The 22,610-nt window shown below is 44.2% G+C and overlaps 1 protein-coding gene across 4 annotated transcripts in view; it reads right to left on the bottom strand.

Moving 5' to 3' along the window:
• The window catches only part of Ctnnbl1 (catenin beta like 1), a 152,733-nt gene that overhangs the window by 17,516 nt on the left and 112,607 nt on the right, over positions 1-22,610 (bottom strand). For all 4 annotated transcript variants that reach the window (XM_020172490.2, XM_020172491.2, XM_020172492.2 and 1 more), the window contains 2 exons: positions 11,723-11,820; positions 9,598-9,678 (listed from right to left, as the gene is read on the bottom strand). In XM_020172490.2, the coding sequence (XP_020028079.2) occupies positions 9,598-9,678; positions 11,723-11,820 (179 nt within the window). The remainder of the gene's footprint in view (positions 1-9,597; positions 9,679-11,722; positions 11,821-22,610) is intronic.

Here is a 22,610-nt window from a genome sequence, read left to right as displayed (position 1 = left end):
GATCGAACTAGACACCTAAGAGAAATTCTAAGGGTGTCTGCAATTGTCCAACCGCTGTTAGTACAACTTAGCTTGTGCAGCTGGCTAGGATTCAGTCTCTGGGGTGAATACAAAAGTGAAGAGAATTAAAAAGCAGTTCATCCTGAGCATCTTCCCACTATGCCTGCCCTGGTGAAGAGTTTCTAACTGGAGAAGTCTGACCTCAAGTTCTCTGGTGGTACACAGTGGACCTGCTTCTCCATGCTAGAAGGAGCCTAATGATGGCCACTGACCAAGAGGCAGGGGTTTTGTTTTGTTTTTCTAGCAGTGCTGGGGGTCAAACCCAGGGCCTCATGAATGCTGGGCAAGTGCTCTACCACTGAGTCACATTCCCAGCTATGAGGTAGGTTTTAAAAGTGACCAAAGAACGGACACAGTCAGTTGGTCCACACAGAGATCTAACCTGCAGCCCAGCCTCCTTAGCACTGTACCAGCAGGTCATAAGTATCCCTTCCTAACGAAGGTTTCTACTCTCTCCTCTCAAAAGACAACCAACAGTACCAGAAGCACACAGAGAGCGGAACTCTAAAGTAGCAGGTACAAATTCTACAAACTGGTTCCATGTGCAGGACAAGAACTATTAGTGTGCTTTACTTTTTTCTCCCTGGATCTGGTACTCTAGAAGGTTCCTCTGGCTTTGATAATCTGTGGGACATCTAGGGCAGAAGCACCTGCCCAACTAAATGTAATGGATTTCTGCTGTACTTGGGTATGTGGATGGATTTAAGATTATGGCTGATGGTGGTCAGGACAGCCACTGCAAAACATGCCTTCAGCTGGGGCCATGCATCACCACTTCAGCAGGACATGTAGGTCAACACTGACAACGTGCTCATACCCATCAACAAATTCAACTTCCCTGTGCGTAAGATGTGACCTCTGGATCTACTGCTATATTGGACAGGCCATTTACAAACAATTTGGGTATGCAGACCAAGTGCCCTTCAAAGGGGAATTCAAAGAAAATTCCAAGAATTCAGTGAGCTCCTTAACGGTGTATGTATGTGTGTGTATACACTTCCTTTACAAAATCAGAGTGAAAAATCTCTCTGTATGTTGAGTTACATTTGAACGAGGACAGGAGAGTTATGATTTAAAGGCAGTTTTCCACGTTTCGCTTTTTCTGAGGAAAGTAAAGATGACTGCCTTCTTGGTAAAGCAGGAGTAGCAAGGCATTCTCCCTCTCCTCATCCCCTGGGAGTGTTCATGTTTTGAAGAAGGGTGCTGTACAACACCACTTTCAGATTTCACAGATGGAACAAACTTCCCTAGTTAAGGCTTTTTCTATTAATCCTTTTACTCTCAGCAAAAGTGAAATAAGAACTATAGCGACATTTCCTGAGCCTTTACAAAGGTGCCAGGCTCTGTGCTTACTCACTTTTGAAGTTTTCGAGATTCCTCACAGAGACCCCAAGGGGTAAGAGCTTAGTAGTTCTTAGTAGTTTCCACCTTTGCAAAGGGAAGCGGAGGCTTGGAGAGATGAACCTCTCCTAAGGTCACAAAGTCTGTAGTGGAGTAAGTGGAGAAGGGACAGAAAACCAAGGCTTCAAGCCTGCCTTGGTTTTCATTGTTTGAAGAAGGAAAAAAGTCTTACTTTTATGGATCTTTTCCAGGGTTGGCATATGAACAACTAGAGAGGATTTTTTTCTTCTATATGCCACATGTGGATTTGCACTTAATGCGAACCAGTAGCAATAAATATAAGGTCACTTCTTGGCCTATCTTTTCCTACAAATTGAAGAAACTTAAAAAGAAGGGGTGGAGGCGGGGAGAACTACAGCCAGATCAGAAAATTACACATGCAATTTGAGAGAGGTGGAAAAAAAAAAAACCCAAGACACTCTGATGGGTTTTGTTTTGTTCATTCCGTAAGAGAGGGCTAGAATAAAAACTTAGCTGGTAATTCAGTGAATGGAGCATTAAGCAGAACAGATTGCAATTCACAGCAGCATAAGCCTGTTTGGGGGCTGCTAAAATAAACAGATTCATCTCCAAAGATAACATGGAGGTGGTACGTGTAGCATCAGGTGCCATTAAGGCAGGGTTGTATGTTTTCCCCTCCCAGCTACATCTCCACTTTAAATGTTAATCTGTCTTCGGAAGCTACCAAATCACTGCTTCTGAGGGCCTCTGTCTCTCCCACAGTCAGCTGCAAGCATTCTAAGAAAGCATGCAGATGCCATTTCTAATCTGCCCCTGACATGCAGCAAGCTGCCCCTGGCTGATAGAAGGGGACAGTCATAATAGAGGCTGCGAAGCCAATACAAATTGCTCTGGCTTCAATAAGAGGAGATGTGACTCAGCCAGAACGCCAAGCCCCAACTGACAAAGTGGCTACTCTCTGTAGTTGTGGGCAAGCACTGCCCCACCATTCAGGATTGCCAGCTCCTTTTTCAACTCCAAAGCAAGGGGGAAAACTTACACCATGCATGGGAAAGAGAAGTAATTGGAGATGGATAAGGCAAATAAAGTCCCCTTTGAAGGCTAAGATGGAGCAGACTGTTGGAGAGGACTAGAGATTGCAGGTCTTTATCAGCAGTGGAAACTGAGGCTAGGGAATCGGTAAAGGGAATTTTTGGAGAATGCACAACTAAACAATGATCTCTCTAGGAAGAGCCCAAAGATCTTGGACTGGTGCTTTGCTCACAGGGCAAAGACAGACTACATCTGTCATGTGCCAGGTTTTTACAAACAATCTCATTAAACCTCAAATGACCTTATGATAAAGCTCCTGTGAAAACTGACACACAAGGCAAGGGATTTTCTACAAGATGAGTTGTGTGTGGCACAGATGGCATTTGACCTGGTCCCACGCTCAGGCTGACCTGCAGAACCACAAATGCAATGCCGTCATCAGAAGTGCAGCTTCTTTTTCTAAACACATGTGACATCCTTTTACCAAAAAATAGCCCAGACCGATCATTTGAGTATCAACATGTAAACTGGTCTTGAGAGAACCAGAGAGTCCATAATAGCAGATATGATCAGAAAATGATTATCTCTGGGAGGAACAGAGAAAGTGAGTAAAATCAGTCCTCCTTGTGAAGACTTAAGAGTGAGTTAAGGAGAGACAGACAAGCATACAGGCTAAAAACACTTGTGATAACTGCTACATGTACCAAGAACTCTGCTAAGCGACTTAAGTGTACTTATTTATTCTCCCCACACCCTATGGGTAACTACTAGTGTTCTCATCCTCTCACCAATGAGGAAACTGACACGGGACATTTAAGTGACTTGCTTGCCACTGTTTGGCTGGTAGAAGGCAGAGTGAGGAGCGAGGACCTGTGACTTTGCAGCCTGGTCCCAGAGTCTTTGATCTTTGGCCCAAGGATGGAGTGTAGTGGGTGTGCTCAACGTCTTGAGAAGGGGACGAAGGAAGGCTTTCTGCAGGAACTAACCTGAACACTATGCAACATGCCTGGCACATGGCTGGCCCCCAATACATACCCACTGACTTATCTGTATTCCCAAACCTTGATGGATACCAAGGGATTAGTCAGATGTGGGAAAGGAATGTGAAGGTGGAACAGAGAAGTATTGTAGGCAGAGAAAGCACAGGTTCAGGGAGGCACAAGTAATTTTTGCATTTCATGAGGGATGGGGCTGGTGATGGGATTTTGGCTACAGGCTGAAGGTAACACAGCACCAGTGCTTCTGTGTGTGGGTGGAGGAGTGACCTAAATGAGTTGCCATTTCAGACACTCCTGGTTATTGTGTAGGAAATGAATTGTAGGGCCTACACCTAGAGCTAGTTAGGAGAGTGCTGCCCTAGGGCAAGAAGATGACAGTTGCCTGAAATGAAACACTGGGCAGTGAGGAGAGGAACAGAAGACAGGCTGTAGAGATGTCACCACAGGTGGTTGGTTAAATGGATGTGTGGCAGGAAGCAGGAGTAAGCAAATGAAACTCAGAGCCTGATCTGGTCAAACTGGTGAATGGCTCTGGTGTGGGAGGAGGGGAAGAGGCCACCTGGGTTTCAGGCTGCAAGCCTGGGCTGGGTTTAATGAACCTGAAGAGCACATGGTGATGTTCAGGTGCAGATGGCTGTGAGTGTGCAGAGACGTGGGAGGCCCTGGCACACAGTCCTGGTTCTAGCAGACCGCACAACAACCCTGGGAGATGGGTAGAGGGGAAGCTATCAGCCCCACTGAGGGAGAACAGAGGGTCAGAAAAGCAAAACAGACTCTCAAAGCTACAATGAAGAGCAAGTGGCAGAGGTGTGGCAGATCTACAGATTTCTCTTTCAGTAGGAGAAAGGATGACTGTGATTGGGAAGGAGGTGGCAAGGGGATAGGAGAGGGTAAAAGGGCACATGGTAGGTGTCTAACAGAGAGAAGAAGAAAGTAAAAAGCATCATGATGTCCTGCCCTTCCCCATTGCTTCTACTGGCAATGAATTGTGTTCGGGAAAAATTCACGGACTAAGAAAGTTTAGGAACCACTGGTTGAAAGAAGAGCGGAGAGGAAGTCTCAGCAGGTTTCTCTTTTTAAAAAGCTTGCCCTGGAAGTTTCCAGCACAATTAGCAGAAGAATCAATGGCAGCCCCACTTCACTGTCTGCATCCTCACCTGGTGCTTCAGGATCACTCACCCCACACATTCATCTCTGCACTTCACCCCCTTTCATGCAAATCTTTCAGTGAGGTCCAAATGTGAAGGAAATAGTCAAAGTCTGCTTAAGACATCAAGTCCTGTGGATACTGTTTCATTACAGAGTCCATCTTTTTCTTTCCAGGATAAAACCTGGAATGATTTAACTGCAGCAAAATTAGCATGCAATTTGTAAGTCATTATTGTGCAAAGTATGTGGTGAGAACACTTTATTGAATAAACCTGCTGCGTATAATTTTCCCAGGAACTAAGAAAGAAAAACCTCTCTCCAAGGCTCTCCTCCCTCTTTTAGAAATCCCTGCCAGCACCTATCTAATTATGTCTTACTTCTGACAGTCAGAAGCCAGGCAGGCTCTGCACGACCAACCAACAGGGGTCTTGGTATTTTCTGGGCTTCAAATTGTTTGGGGAGCCCAGTGAAATCTGTTGAGACAGTGCCCGGGATATTTACTGATCACAAGGATTGCTGCTCACTAGAAGAGTCTGAAGAATGACTTGGCCTTTAAAAGTTCAGGTGAAATCTTGTTAACCAGAAACCCCTGGGGTATGTCCAGCTTTGCTGTGGGCCATGGCTCAAGATGCAGAGCTCTTTGCTAAGTTACAGATGGGTGCAGTAATGTGATGTGAGCCGAGTATGTATAAAATTATCAGTCCCACAGATGCTTCCAAGTAGGAGTAATTTTTCTTACTGAATACTGCTGCAGGGCTGGGGATGCAGCTCAGTGATAGAGTACTTGCCTAGCATGTGCAAGGCCCTGGGTTCTATTCCCAGCCATAAAAAAACCCAAAAAACAAAAAGAACTAGAATATTGTTGCAGTTGTCACAGAATTCGCCTAGTTGCACTTAAATATTTTTCAATGATGGGGTTAATCAGAAAAGAAACCAAAAAACAAAATGAGAGTTAAGGAAAAAAGTGGAAAGCCCAGAGAGACCTTCCATATTCCTAACACCTAAGGGCAGATATTACTTTCCCTAACAAGTAGTTGTCCTTCATTTCGTCAGGCTGAACCTCAGGGTGTAAGTCCTGAGAATATGATGAATGAGACATCAGAGTCCCAGAGGTAGAGTGAACAAATAACTAAAATGATTATTGACTACGAATTGGCAGCAAAGGGTCTTTACAGATGATGACTCCCGACAACTTCTCTGACAAGCCAACAGTGGAGGAAGCTCCAGTGAGAGGACACAGGGCCTAATGGAGCAGCAAACACAAGACTGCACAGTAGGAGGGTGCCAGAGGCAGGGAAGGGGGAAGAATCAGATCATCCAAAATCTTGCAGTACTAGGGGATTAAAACAGCATGTGTGTGTGAGATGCCAGGACCTGTGCCAGCTTTCATTTTTGGTATTTCTCACTATTGTATCACTACCTACATACACAAATAGAGACGTTCACCTTAAAAACAAAACAAAATGCCACCAAGGAAGAAAATAGGTTGAGGCAGTGAAGATATCTGTCCACAGCCAGAGAGCCTGGGAAAGACCTTGCTCTGGAGTCCAAGCTCTCTCCCTCTCTGGTCCTGCACATTTGCCCTGAATGTAACCTACCTCGTGTTCCACAGGGCCTCTCACTACCCCTCCTTTGCTTTTTCTTCCCAGACTGGACAGGCCTGACCTGTCTCTGTCTTTTAAGGGTCAGCTTGAATGTTTTCTCACCCACAGATCTGTGGGGGCAAATTTGCTGCTCCCCAGACCCTCCAGTCCCGTTCTCTGCAGTGCCATACTCTTGGGCCTGTTCATTTATTGGCACTTGGGCCTCTCACTCCCAGTGAGGGCCTGGCCCAGAGCAGGCGTCTGGTCAACATCTGCCAAATAACCAGATTCTTTCTGGTAAATCTTGGTCAACTGCAAGCCACAGACACTTGTACTGTGCCCAGAGAAATCCAAGACTCACAGGGAAGGGTGGCTCTGAGGCATGACAATGTCAACACCTGATTCTGTAATCTAGAGTGCTGTTTGTCCAGACTTGGTAAAGTATGTGAAATATTCATTCCTTGCTAATCTGATGGCCAGTGTCATCAAAATGCTGGAAAAATAAGCATTCCATTCAAGTCAACAATTCTTGGCTGGGTCCCAGTTGGTGTGGGACACCTGAATTTAACAGGGGTGAGGAGGGGTAGGAGACAAACTGTTTATGACTTAAGAGAGAAGACTGTATGAGGTGAAAATGAGGTCTTCTTATTCTGAGTCACTTCACACCTATGAGGTGGCTTCACCTGCCAGGATGGAGCCTGAGTGCTGGCAGTAACACTACTCACAAATGCACTCCGCCCTGGCTCTGGGAGCAGCACTGTGACTGCTGAGCACTAATGGCCTTGGAATGTTTGCCAGTGCCCAGGAAAAAGGCCTTGGCATTAAGGAGACAGATGTTTGTCAGGGAATGGCAGGGTACAGAGCCTGTGGCACACCCCACCTGGTGAGCACTGGAGGAGCAGCCACAGACATTACTCTCCATCAGTGCTAATCAATTTCATACCCTATCAACGCTGATTATAGATAATCTTGCAGGAAGCAGGCCAAGTTCCCTTAGGGCTATGCACAAGCTGCTCTCTGATGCCCAACCACTTATCAGTCTTCCTCGAAATGTCTACACCTCACCCCAGATGGAGCACCTAATGGAGCCAACCCTGTGTCCCATTGGGACAGCTCCTTCTCGGGTGGCTGGCAAAGAGATGCACCAGAGAAAGGGCTTGCTTAAGAGTGATCCAGGAGTTGGACATGGTGGCTCACACCTATAATCCTAGCTACTTGGGAGGCTGAGATCAGGAGGATCATGGTTTGAGGCCAGCCCAGGCAAATAGTTTCCATCTCCAAAATAACCAAATCAAAATGGACTGAAGGAGTGGTTCAAGTAGTGGAGCACTGCTTTGCAAGCATGAAGCCTGAGTTCAAACCCCAGTCTCACCAAAAAAAGAAAAAAAAAAAAAAGTAACCCAGGAATTCTGGCAGAAGTTAGAACATCTATCAGCAGCAGCAGCAGCTTCTGTTTACTGAGCTAAGTACTTCACATCCTTTGTGCTTAGTCTTTGTATTCACTGCAAGGGAGGTGTTATTTTACAGATGGGAAGACATCTGAGGTCAACTCAACTGTCCAAGAGCTCAGAGCTAGAAGTAGCAGGCTGGCATTAAACCAGAGCTCTCTTGACTCCCCCTGTGTGCTCATGCCACAATTTCTACTACGCTACTGCTCTTCCACCTAAGGGCACTCTAGTCACTGACCATCTTCTCAATGAGCTTTCAATTCATTTGGTTGTCAAACAAAACAAAACAAAAAACAAACACCAGCAGAAAAACCAGAAGAGTGTCAACTGATCCTGGGCCCTAAGAGCCCTTTATAGATAAGAAATGGAAGCCATATGAGGCACAGTGACAAGGTGCTGCTTACAGTGACTTCAAGGTAGTCACCACACAGGTGCTCCTTCTGCCCCTCAAAATCCACCCAGCAGATTCCAATAGGTACTGTAGTAGGGTTAGAGGTCAATGGTCTCATGGCTGTTTCCTCACACAAGTCTAGGCGAATTTCAGTTTCCTACTAATTATCATCAGACAAAAAAGAAAGGGTATCTTACTCTAGCACTTACCAATCACTCAGGGCCTCTCATGTACAGGAAGAAAAGACGTTAAAGGAAAGTTTAATTAAAGAAAGAACAAAACAGAAGGGTGGGGTGTGCAGTGAAAGAGCTGGGTGTGGAGCATGCTAGTATCTGAAGTCCAGCTCAGCATTTAGACTCTGCCTTTTATCTTGCAGTAGTATCACTGCACAAAAGAAGAAAGTCCCAGCCAATCAATTCAATCAATCAGCAAACATCTGAGCACTTAGAGATCATAGGGAAATCACAAGAATGGAAAAATAGTTACCATCTAATGGTCTTCATAAGTGAAGGTGTGTTTTGTGAAGGGGGAGGGCTGGGCAGGAAGTGGAGAAGAGAAGCAGGCCACAGACCACATGTCTTCCCTCAGCTCTAGCCTGGCACCCAGGCTGCGGTACAGGTAGAGGAGGAGTGTGAAGGCTCTGTGCGCATCTGGGGTGATAGAGGTGCTGCCATGGGCTTTCCTGCCAGTAAGGGTCCAAAGCCTCAAAAGTCTGTTTAAGGCAAGAAAACTGAGTAGTGAATGGAGTGGTCTAGTAAATCAAGACCAGAAGGAAAATGAGGTTTTCTGCAGACTGGAAACATAAGAAAATGATGGTGTTGTAATGTAACCAAAGACTGAGGAGTGTCTTGTCAGGGACAGAACAGAGACTGGATGTTAAACAGCAGACATGAAAACTTCCTTGATTAAAGAGTACAATGCAGCAAGCTACAGCGGCCAGAGATGGCAGAACATGAAATGGAAGAAGGGGAGAAACACAGAGGGCAGGGCAACCCCACAGTAAGCACAACCCCTCAAGAAGAAAATCTAGCAGCATTCACTTCCCTCGCCAAGCCCCAACATAAAATAGGCACTCATGCTGGACCTGGAGTTCAGTGTGGCCGCAGCCATCTGGGCCTCCCTTCTCTGTGTCTGCAGTGTTCTGTCTGTAAACCTGGGAGCTGAACTGGATGACTCTCAGCTTCTTCTCAGCTTGTCTGCCCTGGAGCCACTTGGACTCAGAATGCTTTCCTCTGGATGACAGCAGCCAGCAAGCTGGAGGACCAAGACAACTTGGCCAACATGGCACGGAGACCCAGCACTGCACTTTGGTCAGACTTTTAAGAGATATCCTCCCAGGCTCCCAGGACAGACCTAGGTCAGTCCTACACCCTTCCTAAGAGCCTGCCATGCTTGGGACAGCAGGTCTATGCCCATTAGCAGATTGTCGCCTGCTCTGCTCTTAGGACGTGTTAGGTGGCACATGGGCATAGATACATCTTTGTTCTCATTTGACCTGTGGGGAGAGGTGAAGTACACAAGGAACCAAATGGGGTGCAAGGTGATAACTGGCAAAGGTGGGCAGAGATACATACATGTTTTTCCCCTTCAATCTTCTTGTCAGCCACCTGCATTGCACCCAGGTATTTAAAATGCAACTCCATTAGTCTGTCAACCTGAAAGAGAGATTTCGCAGGCAGGAGTGAGAAGGGAAGAGCACACTCCTCCCCATCTCACTGTCACTGCTTACAAAGGGAGACCACACTTCCATTTCTGACATGGGAGACGAGCATTGCTTAGGGACACATCAGGAACTGAGTGAAGACTGGGGCGGAACAGAGCAAACACTCAGGCTGCATGTCGCCTGGATGAAGGCCCTTCCCCCAAGGAGACCATGCATTCCCAGCCCTTTTAGGGCTCCTGGGAATTCAAGTTGTTAACAACAAATAAATAAATAAAAATTCAAGTGCCTGCTTGCAAAGAGAAGACGCTTGAAGTTACACACTTGATATTCACTTAGAACTTTACAGAGATTTCTTTTTTCAAACTGAAACCTTTCATGTTCAGATTCTGCCCCAGAGCTGATCTTTTTTTAAAACTGCCAGAGTAAAATCTTTTTAGTTGCTTTTGAGTCAGGGAAAGAAAAACTCCTTCAGCACCTTGAAAAAAGGCCTTGACTTTTGTTCAGCAATAACTTCAGAATCAGTTTTAAGCTTAGCAAAGCCATGCTTGGACCATGGCCTGAGGAACACTCAGTAGGTTTGGAAAAGTTTCTTTTTTCCCTAAAACTTCTAAAAGACGGAAGGAGCCCTGTGAAGCCAGCCCACACTTCTGACCTAACTTTTCATCAGGCTGGTACCACCAATGGCTCCTGGCCATCTAGAAAATTTATTTGCCCAGGCACTGATATTGGTCATCTGGAGATCTTGCTCCAACATGGCCTCAGACAGTCCATAAAAACTATGCTCAAACCCTCTGTAGTCAATGATGACCTGAAGACTATTCCACTCTACAAAATACTTCTATGTCCATTATTTCTTTAAGCCTGATAAGGTAGCAAAGAAGTGATAGCAACCCTCTCCATAAAGGTGAGGAAATTGGAGCTTGGATGTTAAATGATATCACCATGTGCATGACTGCTGAGATGTTCTGTTACCTAACCTGATTGCTCACCTACACTGCTACAAGGGGGAGCAATAACCACCAAAGGTGAACTTAAACAAATAGTCCTGGACCTCTCTCTAAAGCAGGGAAAAGCTCCAGCTTGAGTACTGAGGACTCAAGCAGGAAAGTAATGTAGGTTCAGAAGGGTGCTTTGAGCCTTCACTTTACTCCTCTGGAATTGCCTACTTACACACAGGGTGATGAAAAACCCAGGCTTTCTGCATTCAGCAGTCTGGGTTCAAACCCCAGCTCTACTATTATTAGTGGTGTGATCTTGGCTAAGTCACATGATGTCTCTAAGCTTTAATTTCCTATCTGAAAATGTGCATGATATTCACATAAGGATATACCACGCAGTGTTACGTGATTACAGGCAACGATAAAAGGCAGCTGCTCTATTACCATTCCACAGCAGCTACTCAATAAATGGCAGCTTCTATTGGTGTTAAAATCTTTTGGTTTGGCACATAAGATAACAACATAAAATATCCACCCAATCTCATTTAGTGATCATTGCTAGCTTCCACAGCCCACCTAGGCAGGCTCTACTGTTTCCTTATCAATACCTTATTTTCATCCTCACCACCTAGTAAGACTTCATCTAACTCGCCTCCCACTGACTCTTCCAGATGGGTGCTAATGTCTCTATCGTCAAGCCGGGGGAAGTGAAACTCAGAGTAGCACACATTAAAACAGGTTCAAATCCAGAGATCAAATCCAAAGCCTATGATCTCAATCATTTTGCTATGCTGTGCACCCCGCCCTCCCCAACCAAAATCCCATATGAATTCACTCTTACTGGGTCTGAAAAGCCCTCTAAAGTGTCCACTATTATCACCCTCAGGGCTCACTAAGGACTCCCAGGGGAGTGCATTTGGACACAAGAAATAGAGTAACCAACAGAACTTTAAGATGCAAAGTGATGGAGCCCAAGATGCTGGAGAAAGGTGTTTTAAGGCAGGAGCACTCCACCTAGCCTCCCTCAGATCCCACCAGGTAAGGGGCCCTTTCTCCCATGCTAGCCATGGTTCCATCCTCACAATCACAGTCACCCACCTTCTCACTGTCATTTTCCGTGAATTTATTCAGGAGCCGGGTCCGCTGCTGCCCTCTCAGGTTGCGCAGGAGGGAAGCCAGGATCGAACAGACATGCTCTGGGGTGGGAAGGAGAAAAGAGAACATGCTGAGATCAGAGCAGTAATTATTGCCTCCTTCAAGCCTGGTCTGCTCTATTGGAGAAGGAGTAAGCAGGCCTCTCTGACTGCTGCTATTGATTAATAAGACAAGAACCTCAATGGTGTCATCAGAAACCTGAACCGATTTACACACACTGCACAAGACACGCAGTCAAAAGGGATGATATCCTCAAGGACGAATAAGTGAGGGAATGAAAACTAAGTGAGAATTTCTGTCCTGACTGAAATTAATTGGATTTTATTGTCCACAACAGAACCTCAAACTAATCCTCTCCTTATAGAAATAACCTGTGAACAGAATATGAATACCAGTCATGACAAGGGCAAATGATGAGTAAGAGACGTTCCACCGAATTCTCAAATTGCCTTGTAACTTTCCAAGCCACTATTTCAGAATTAAATGAGAACTATGATAGGACTCCAGCACTACCTAACATTTTGTTACAGGTAAAAAGCTCCACTTCATGTGTAAGGGAGCTGGGCTATGAGTGCTTCAAGCCAGTGACATTGTTTCCTGACTTACCACAGCCTGGCGGTTTCCATCATCAACACTATTCTTCCATCCTTGGAAAAATGGAACTGAAGGGGTCTAATAGGATTCAATTGTGAAGACATTTTTTTTTTCTCTAAAAAGAATTTTTGAAAACCCTTCAGTAGTGACCTTGAAAAGAGGTGTGGAAGTCTACAGAAATGGCAAAGTTTATTCAGAAATAAAATGCTCAGGGTGGACAATAAGGACTCTATTTGAAGAGCATCATCACATGCCAAAGCTCCCTCCTTTCGCCTAGAGTCATGAGACTATTAGTGTGATTGCAAGGAAGCAGCCCTACTTCCAGAACTGACTGCTGCAGATGCCATTCACTTACACCATAAGCATTTCCCCCCTCATTCCCGAATCCTTAAACACCGGACTTGTTCAGTCCTCAGCCATCTACCTTCTCTCTGTGTTCACTTCCCTGATGCTCTCATCTTGTTCCATGGCTTTGGAAACCATTGACATGCTGAAACTCTCAAACTGGGACGGTCAGTCCCATCCTCTGAATGCCACATTCCCCTGTCCACCTGCTCTCTCCTTTTGGCTGTCTAAACATGCCCAAAAGCAAGCTCCTGACCTTCCTCTTCCATCTAGTTCATGGGGATCAGGTTCTCACATTTCTCAAGCCCCAAAGGTCACATCCTTGAAAAGAAGCCCTGGCAGCTCTACCTTCAGATTTTGTCCAGAACCCCTGCTCTCTTACTGCCATTACCATTGCTGCTACTGTGGTCCACAGCACCCTAATCCTTGCTGGGAATATTCCACAGCCCACTATCAGGTCTTTGCTTCCACCCTCACTCTTTTTGACTTAATCTCGACAGAGTAGCCAGAATGGCTCTCCAGGTTAAAATCCAAAGGCAGATCTGTTTAAAACCCTCCAGTGGTTCCCAGACTCACTCAGACTAATCCGCTGCTGACACCAAGCTGCCCTTGCCTCTGAGACACCACCCTTGCTGTTCCTTCTGAAATGCTTCCCAGCAATCTTCGGTGGGCTCACCCCTCACATCCAGATGCACTCAACTGCCATCTCCTCCATGAAGCTCTCCTTTGAGCACCCTCTGTACAAATGCAGTGCCTTAACCTGGCTGTTCTAGAGCCTGTGTCCTTTATTTTTCTCTTTATAATGGCTTACTTTCTCAAATACTGTATCTCTGCTTATTTATCTTGTTTAATATTTGCCTTTGATTAGAGTACAAGTTCCATGAAGGCAGGTATTTCATTCAATCTGCTTCCCTAGTAGAAAACAATGTCCGGCACACAGTAGGTGTTTTGGGAATACTTGCAGAAGCAATGGAACGAAAGCAGGCCCTCTGTATAAACTTTCAGTGGTGGTAGTAGGGCCTGAACAGAGCACTCTTGAATTCTGGATATCTTTTAAATGCCTTCAAGTGCTTCACACCTTTGCAAATAGTGCCAATCCTGTATTCAGAGGAATACCTTTGCATTGCTAATATGCTCTCAAAATGGTCAATTACAAAATGGTCCTTATAGAGTATTTGCACTTAGGAGTAAGTGGATGGCTTTTTCCTAGGAAACCATCAGTCTCAATTAAATAGCTCTAATTGGTAGATTCATCTTTTTTAGGTATAAAAATATAAAGTTTTTAAAAAAATATACCATGCACAGAGCTATTATGTACGTTCTCAAAACCCTAGGTTCATCTCCAGTATCCTTCTTTCAACTCTGTAAAGCTAGGATTGAGAAAGTATAATTTCTTGTCTATAGGGGTAGGGTGGGGTGAGGGTGGGCCCCTATCCCACAGGAAGACAAGAAACACTAGGAACCCAGGGTATGGATGAGTCAAGAGGGCACAGCTCAGGGCGAGAAGGTAGGAAGAGCAGCTGTCTTTGAGGATACAGTCAGGAAAAGCCCTATAATATCTGTGTGTGCCAAGGACAGATCGGAGGCAGGAAGGGTGGAGGACATACGCAGTTCTACAATCCTGGGCCAAGGAAGCTGGTTATGGCTCTGATTCCTTCAACTGGTGAACAGGTGTGAGACAGGCCATAATGAATGCAGTGAATTCTAACAAGCTCAGTTCTGGAACTTTGAAATTTCTTAGCATGACAGCTGGCAACAACCTCCATGTCTCTTTCTTTGTAAGTGTGGTTGTGTGTGTATGAATGACATCGTGACACTCACAGAAGAAGGAGTCATAGTTCTCCAAGATTATCTGAGCCAAAGCTCTCACTGTATGGATGGAAAAACCAAGGCCTAGAGCAAAGTGACTATCTATACCGCTGACTAGTGGAACAGGTAGAACTCTAACTTCAGATCATAGACTCACTAACCATTCATCTCTGATTGGTGCCAAAGCCCCAAACAACACAGTACTCTTAACCTGAAGAAGTTCCTTATGTAGTGGAGAAAACAAATCAGTATTTACGGTGCTGTGTGACAAGTTCCACTACTGAGGCAGGCACAGAGGACTTGGGAGAATAGAGGAGGGACATCTGCCCTTGAAGGATTACAACTCAAGGAAACGATTGAAAATCTTATCAGGGTGCCAGTGGCTCATGTCCATAATCCTAGCTACTTGGAAGGCTGAGATCAGGAGGATCATGGTTCAAGGCCAGACTAGGCAAATAGTTTAAGAGACCCTATCTCCAAAATAACCAGAGCAAAATGGACTGAAGGTGTGGCTCAAGCAGTAGAGCTTTGCAAGAGTGAAGTCCTGAGTTCAAATCACAGTCCCACACACAAAAAATTAAATCTTAATAAATAAAAAGAAGAACCTTAGCAGCTGATAATTAGCTAAAGAGAAAACATTTCAGGCAGAAGGAATAATACATGCAAAGGCACTGGAAGTAGTGTCACGTACATGACAGAGAGGGGAGACCAGTTGGTGGACACAGTCTGGGTCATGGGAAAAAGTGCAGACCCATCAGTGCTTTTAAAGCTGGGCTGAAAGAGACAAGATCACATCTGGGTTTAGACCAATCTCAGCAGCTACGTTTCTTTTAGAGACCAACATCAGGAAAATGTTTCTCTTTCCTTATAATTTTTTTGTACTTCCTTATGAAGTTTCCTTTTTGCCTGGGATATTAGGAAGCTCAAAGACAAACTTATGCTCAACTACAGGAAGTAATTAATTTTATTGCTTTATTATTAATTTCCTACATCCTCTACCAGTGGATTTTAAAATAAAAGGAATGGATGCCTATAGTTAAACTATACAAAAATATATATATTAAGTTCCTGTACTATTTTTTTTTTCCCATACTTTTCTCTCTCCCAAGAAAAACTACAAAGTATCTTGTATACATTTTCAGGGTAATAATATGTGTGTGTGTGTGTGTGTGTACATTCCTAAATATATTTACCCCTACTAGCATATCCTTCAGTTTTTTTAATATAATTTTTTTAAATGGTAGGGTTGGGATTTGAACCTAGGGCTTTGCACTTATGAAGCAGATGTTCTACTGCTTGAGCCATACCTCCAGTTCTACTTCAGTTTTTTAAATGGCTAAGTAGAATTTCATTGAATTTATCCCAATTTAGTGCCTTATTCAATTCTGGTTGTTGGCTTTTTTTGCTATTTGAGACAATGCTGTTCATGTATTCCAGCACACTTTTGTATGTTCATTCTTATAGCATATTCCTACTACTGGAATTAGAGAGTCAAAAGGAAATTGCACATAAAATGTTAGAAGTCACTGATGAACTGTCTTCTCAAATACTGTACCAAATGTACTTCAACTCTCAGTCTGTTTTCTCACATCTATACTTAGATTGCAACAGAAATTGGAATAACCTAGCAGGTGAAAGTGGGATTTTCTTTTGATTAGCATGGTTTTCCTTTTTGTTTTGAAAAAGGTTATGCATCTCTTCCTATGTATACTAGTCAGGGTTCTCCAGACACAGGGAACCAACAGAATATATAAACCTATAGAGATTTATTAGGCGGGACTGGCTTATGTGATTCTGGAGACTGAGAGGTCCTATCCCCTGATGTAGGCAAGCTGAGGGCCCACGAAAGTCGATGGAGTAGTTCCAGTTCAAGTCCAAAGGCCTAAGGCCAGGAGAGCCAACAGCGTGAGTCCCGGTCTTTGAAGATCGGAGAAGCAGGAACACCAATACTGAGGGCGGGGAAGATGACTGTCCCAGCTCCTCTTTTTTGTTGTATTTGGGCCCTCACAGATTGGGAGATGCCTGCCCATGCTGGTGAGGGCCATCTTCTTTACTAAGTGAACTGACTCAAATGCTAATCTCTTCCACAAACACCCTTGTAGGTACAGGAATAGTGTTTCACCAGCTGTCTGAACTAATCTTTAGCCCAGTTAAGATAACACATAAAATTAACCATCACACTATGTTCACTGACCATTTGTATGGCTTTTTCTGTGAATTTATCCTTTGCCCAAATTAAGATTAGTAGACTTTTCATTTATGTTGCCATTTGTTGTTTGACACATTCTTACTCAAAGCTAAGATTTAGTACCACCATACTGTTTTGCTATAAGCTTCTTCAAATTCCTGTCTGAGGGGCTGGGAGTAGAGCTCAGTGGTACAGTGCTTGTCTAGAATGTGTGAGGCCCTGGGTTTGATCCCCAGCACCTCCCCAAATACTATTCATAGGTAGGGTATACTGTCACTATTTTATTATGCATCCATAGGCTTATTTGAGTCTGCCCACAAGTTTCTCACTGAACCCTTAAAATAAGCTATGAGAAATGTGGAATCCAAGATTTAGAGAGGTTCACTCATTAAGGTCACATGCTTGAGTAAGTGGTGGAATCTTCGATTTGAATCTATTTGACTCCAAATTGTAAATTTTTCCTACCAGGTAATGTATCCCACAAACGAAAGGCAATCATCAATGCTGTTAAAGGAAGAGATCAGAAGCTAAACCAGCCAAGCCTGAAAATATGCCTTACATGGGGCTCACAGTGCCCAAAAGACGAGCACTATATAATGTGGACTAAAAAAACAACAGTTCCAATGAGAATAAAATGCAGCAAAAGGCAATATGGAATACAACACGAACAACTCCTCCTCTCCTCTATCTTCCTGAATTCGTCTTTCCAGAAAGCAATTTCTTCCAGTCTAAATAAAGAGGAGCCTTTGGGTTTCAGGCAGCTCCACAAATACTGGATCAGAACTCTGCGAAGATTTCCCCTCTTAATCTTGCTGATTAAGATGGATGAGAAAGTTCCAAGAGAGTTCTTTATGTTTCTCAACAAGAGGGTAGGTGGTGGGGGTGCTGGTGGCACAGAGGTGATGGAGAGGGTATTCGGAGCAGTAAGTCTCAAAGAGGAAAATGGAATATACTTTTTAGCATGCATTCCCATAGCTCATCTCAGCCTAGGCTAGGAGGTACCTGGATCAACGATAATGTACACTAATCACAAATGATATTTATCTATTTGTTTGGGATTTTAAGTAAAGGATAGGTTGTCACTTTCAGGAGCTGGCTATGTTCCTTCCACTCTCTGTCTAGATGTGGTCTGCCATAGGCCACAGAGGCCTGTCAGATAGGGAAACACTTCAGCCACCACAAGTTTTAGTACACACAGAGTTTCATTAACTACTAATAAATGTAGCTTCCCTAAGAACAGATTTCAGTCCAAGGTGGTGTCAATTTTTCATGCACCAAGGAGATGGGGAGAGCTGCTGGCACAGAGAGCAGAGGAGATAACAGGTTTATCTGCTGGCCAACACCGCTCAGCTGCTCTGTCATTTCGACAGGATAAAATGGAGGTGAAGGATGGCTATGGAGCTGTCAATGCAGACAGTGGATGTAGTAGCTCACCACAGAGAACACACACACACACACACACACACACACACACACACACACACACACACACACACACGAGATCCATGTGGCTCCACAGAGGGAAAGACCAAGCAAATCTACATTTTCAACTTACTAGCTAGAGAGGTGGACATCTTTGCATCTTGGCGGAGTGTTAGAGAGCTACTATTGAAATTGTGCCTCTGTGAGTCTGCCTTCTGGGCACCCTGCTCAACAGTCAGACAACTGGCTGCCTCCAACACTTAATTACTGAAACTGCCTGAAGGGGTGGCTCTGGTCTACCCCCTAGCTCCTCTCCTCAGGGACTCTCAAGGGTGATTAGCAATGGGTTAGCGTGGTACATATGCAAGGTGCTGAAAGTTTGATTTTTCAGGGGCAGTTAGAATTCTATATTCTTCAGAGCTGGAAAGAGGGTTAGAAATTTCTTGCCTACCTCCTCTGTAGTTCTGAGTACAGAAACAATGGTCCTGGGAAGGAATGTGATTTGCCTCAGGTTAAAAGCACCTTTGTGGGGCCACAGGAATCTAAAATCTACCATTTTCCACCCCCCAAATCAGGACACTTTTGAGAATCTGATGAATACTTTTGCATGCTATCACTCCAAAATACACATACAAATGTAGTATTTCCCACAGACTTTCGGAGTATTCTCCTCTTGGTGACAGCACCTTAGTTAAGGATGCCTTTCTATTATATCCAAACCAGAAGTTTTTCCAGCACAGCACGGCCAGACTGTGGCAACCACTCCAAACAGGATTTACAGTTTGCACTATTTTGTAAAGAATGGACTGGACTAGTGTTTTCCATCCTTACTCAAAAACAAGTATGGTCCAAGTCCCAGTAGGCATTTGGTTAACAGCACCTATCACAGAGAAGAGCCATCCTCAGACAGGCGTTTCCTGATGAAAGATACACAAGTCTTGAGAGGACCCACACCTGGAATCTGCACCAGATATGATGACAAGTCCACAAATTCACCTTGTATGAGGCTTTAGGATCAGCAAGACTTGGATTCAAATCTTGTCTCTGGCACTCACTAGCTGGCTAAACTGGGGATGGTGCTTAGCCTCTGTTTTCTTATCTGTTCTGTCCATCTATTAAATCTGTTGTGTCAAATGAAATATGTGCACAGAAATCACTCATCAAACAATAGTTTGAGATCTGCTGTATCCATAAAGAACATCATAAAAGATTCTCTCACTTTTGCACCTGCCAGAGAGCTCCTGCTAACTCCTTCCATGTCGCCCCAATCACATGACTCACACTGACCATGTTTCTGTCTGTCTGGGTCACCTTAACACATCCCTGCTGAGAAAAGCAGGCACCAAGTCAATTGACTCTCAGCTGGCAAGGCTCTTTTCTCTAACTCAAGATTTGTTCTAACCCTAAAATGGAGCAAAGCCAATTTCACTCATACTCTTTTAATTCCACAATAAATTAAAATAGACTGCCTATGTAGGGCTGCCTTTACAACCAAATAATACAAGATTTTGGAAGACATGCAGACAGCCTCAAGGAGAGCACTGACTATTTACAAGGAAGCTGAAGGACACGCACATCTAAGCAGAGATGGTCCTACCTTTAATAAAAATAAATGTTCCTGGCCGTGATAATAATTTGCCTTTTGGTCTTGTTGTGAGAGCTGAAAACAGAACACATGATTTGTAGAGGAAATAAAAAATAGCCTCTCTTTCTCGAGTTGTATAACCTAAACAATTATAGGACTTGAAGTGGTATGTTCATCTGTCACTCTTTTACTCAAAATTCTGAGTACCTACTATGTGCCAGGCAAGTACTGGAACTGTGGAGACAAAACACAGTTTGCCCTGGAGCAGCTTGTCATCTTATAAGCAAAGCTGAGTAAGAAACAGATCATGATTACTCAGCATGCATACAACATAACGTGGCCCATAGGAGAAGCGCCCCGAATTCAGCTGGGGTAGGAAATAGAGGGGATGGCTATACAGTTTGGAAGTTAGGAGGTCAGAACTGAGACAAAAGGTAAACATTTTTCTCAGACTTCTGGGAGCAGCAGAGCAGGATGTGCTACCCTGGCAAGTAGATGGCTGTGGGCTCACAATATCAGCTTTGGGAGGTAAAGTTGGTATATTGACAGAAGCCAGAATTTCAGGTCCTATGAGCACATTTAATTCTTGAAGCACAGACCTGGAGCATATTCCTGAAGTCAGGAGTGAGTGGAATACTATTAATGTTTACCACAATGGGGAGGGAAGTGGGGAAGAGAAGGAAGAAGGTGACATGGTGCCTGGTAACAATTAATAAATTTGACTTCCTCATCCTTCTGGGCCAAGAGAGGTGCCTCCAGATTCCAGATTTCCTATTACATCCAAATTATATGGCAGAAAATGGTAATTAGGAGTATTGATTTCACAATGTATACATATACCAAAACATCAAGCTGAAAATCTTAAATATATATGATTTTTACATGGCAGTGATGTTTCAATAAAGCTGTTAAAAAATAAGTAAAATTATCTTATAGAAAGGGACAGTGATGGGAAGGAGGCAGAAATTGCTGATGGAGCAAACACTCTCCCAGCCAAGCGGGCTGGGAAGAATGGTGGGAAACGAGTCATTTGAGCTAAGCCTTGGTGGACACATACAGGGAGGAGGGGAGCAGGAGGGAGCGTGTTTCAGGCAGACAGGCCAACATAAAGTAAAGGCATTAAACTGGAAAGTACAGGGTATAGGCAAAGAGTTGGGAAGAGATCAGTGTGGCAGGAGGGAGGAGAGGATGAAAGGTAATAATGAGGTTACAAAGGTGGGGTGCAGTTCATGAATAAATCTGAATGCTGGACAATGAAAAGTAGACCCTAACCACTGTCCTGATAACCTGGCATTTAAATACTGGCCCACCCTGACTGGCCGCTCAGCCTTCTGCCTTAGAGCCTGCACCTGCCTTCCAGCAGCCCAAATAGTTAAGAAAGACACACGTGGGTCAGCCTGAGTTCTATTCTTAGGATGGAAATACTCCCTCTATTTCACCCATCAGGCCCATATCTTGGCAAGATCTTGCAAGGCCACTTTAAAATTCAAGGCCATGCTGCAGAGCTGCCTTTGTTTCCACAGAACCTCCAAGGCCATTAGCTTTTGTTTTAAGGAAATAATATTGCAATGTTCCCCTCGCACTTCTAAAATTACAACCATCTCTGTTTTATTGCTGAACCCACTGCCACCTCCCTCCAGCTACCCCAGATGGACAGACATCCTCATTTCTGATAAGTGTAGAGATGCAAACAGGATGTTTAAAATACCCTAATTAGATCGATCTTGACTTCAGCAGTGGTATGCTGGAATACAGATCAATCTGTTCCATGCCTGGCACTGGCAGCTGAAGTAGCAGGAGGCCCTGTCAAATCAAGCCATAACATTACACTCCTCTGCCTTTATTATTATTTTTTCCCTTTTTACTTTCCATGATAATGGACAACTGCTTAGCAGGGGATGTGGCAACCCAAGAAGAGTCACGCGTGCATGCTCAGCCACTCCAGTTGAATACTGATACAAGTCAGATCAAACACTTTTCTCAAGACAGATGGATCTGTGTGAGCATGTATATATAGCCTCTTTCTCTCTCTCTCTCTCTCTCTCTCTCACACACACACACACACACACACACACACACACAACATGCACACACTCCTATTCTTCACAAACATTTCCTGAATATTCAGTATGTGCCAGGCACTGGCTAGAGACTGGCAAGTTAAAAAAGCAACATTGTGCAAACCTACTAAGTGCCTATGTGTGCTTTGTACACATTATCTTGTTTAATTCTCACAATTTTATGGACCACTTTTGATCAGTTTCCTCATTTTACAGTTAAGAAATTAGATTTAGTCAGGAAAAGAAATTTGCCTCCCAGGATCTCACAGCTAGGAAGTGGCCTGGTTAGTTCTACTATAGTAAAACTGGATCGCTTTCCTCATTTCCAATAGGAATATGGCAGTGGGGGTAGGGGACATTCAATCTCACCAGTAATGCAAACAAACTCATGAGATAGTTTCATTTGATGAAACTTTCAAAATACTTAATGTCTGGAAGGATGTGGCAGGTGAGCTCTCACCCTCTGCTACCTGTCTGAGTGTTTGTCATGCCGAACTGAAGCTATACTGCTGCAAGTACCTACCCGACAGAGTGAGATCCTCAAAGGCCTGGAACATCTTAGACTTCTCTGTCCCTAGTCCTATGCCAGTTCAACTAAAGTGAACCTGACATTCTAACAAGAAACATGGTAAGAGTTAGCTTTAAGATCTATCTATCTACACCTCTGAAACGACAGGAGAAGCAGGTCAGATGTGGACCTTACAAAAACATGAGCAACAAACAATGGATTGCATTCAGGTATACCTAACGGTTAATTGTCCCTAAGCAAACTCCAAATGGTTAATGAAAGAATCCCAGTTCCCTTCCTCCTCTCTTAAGGGAAGAACA

This window comes from Castor canadensis, chromosome 5 (assembly GCF_047511655.1).
Source record: "Castor canadensis chromosome 5, mCasCan1.hap1v2, whole genome shotgun sequence".
Lineage (NCBI taxonomy): Eukaryota > Metazoa > Chordata > Mammalia > Rodentia > Castoridae > Castor > Castor canadensis.
The sequence above is the reverse complement of the archived record's forward strand: the minus strand, read 5'-3'. Positions and strand labels throughout refer to the sequence as shown.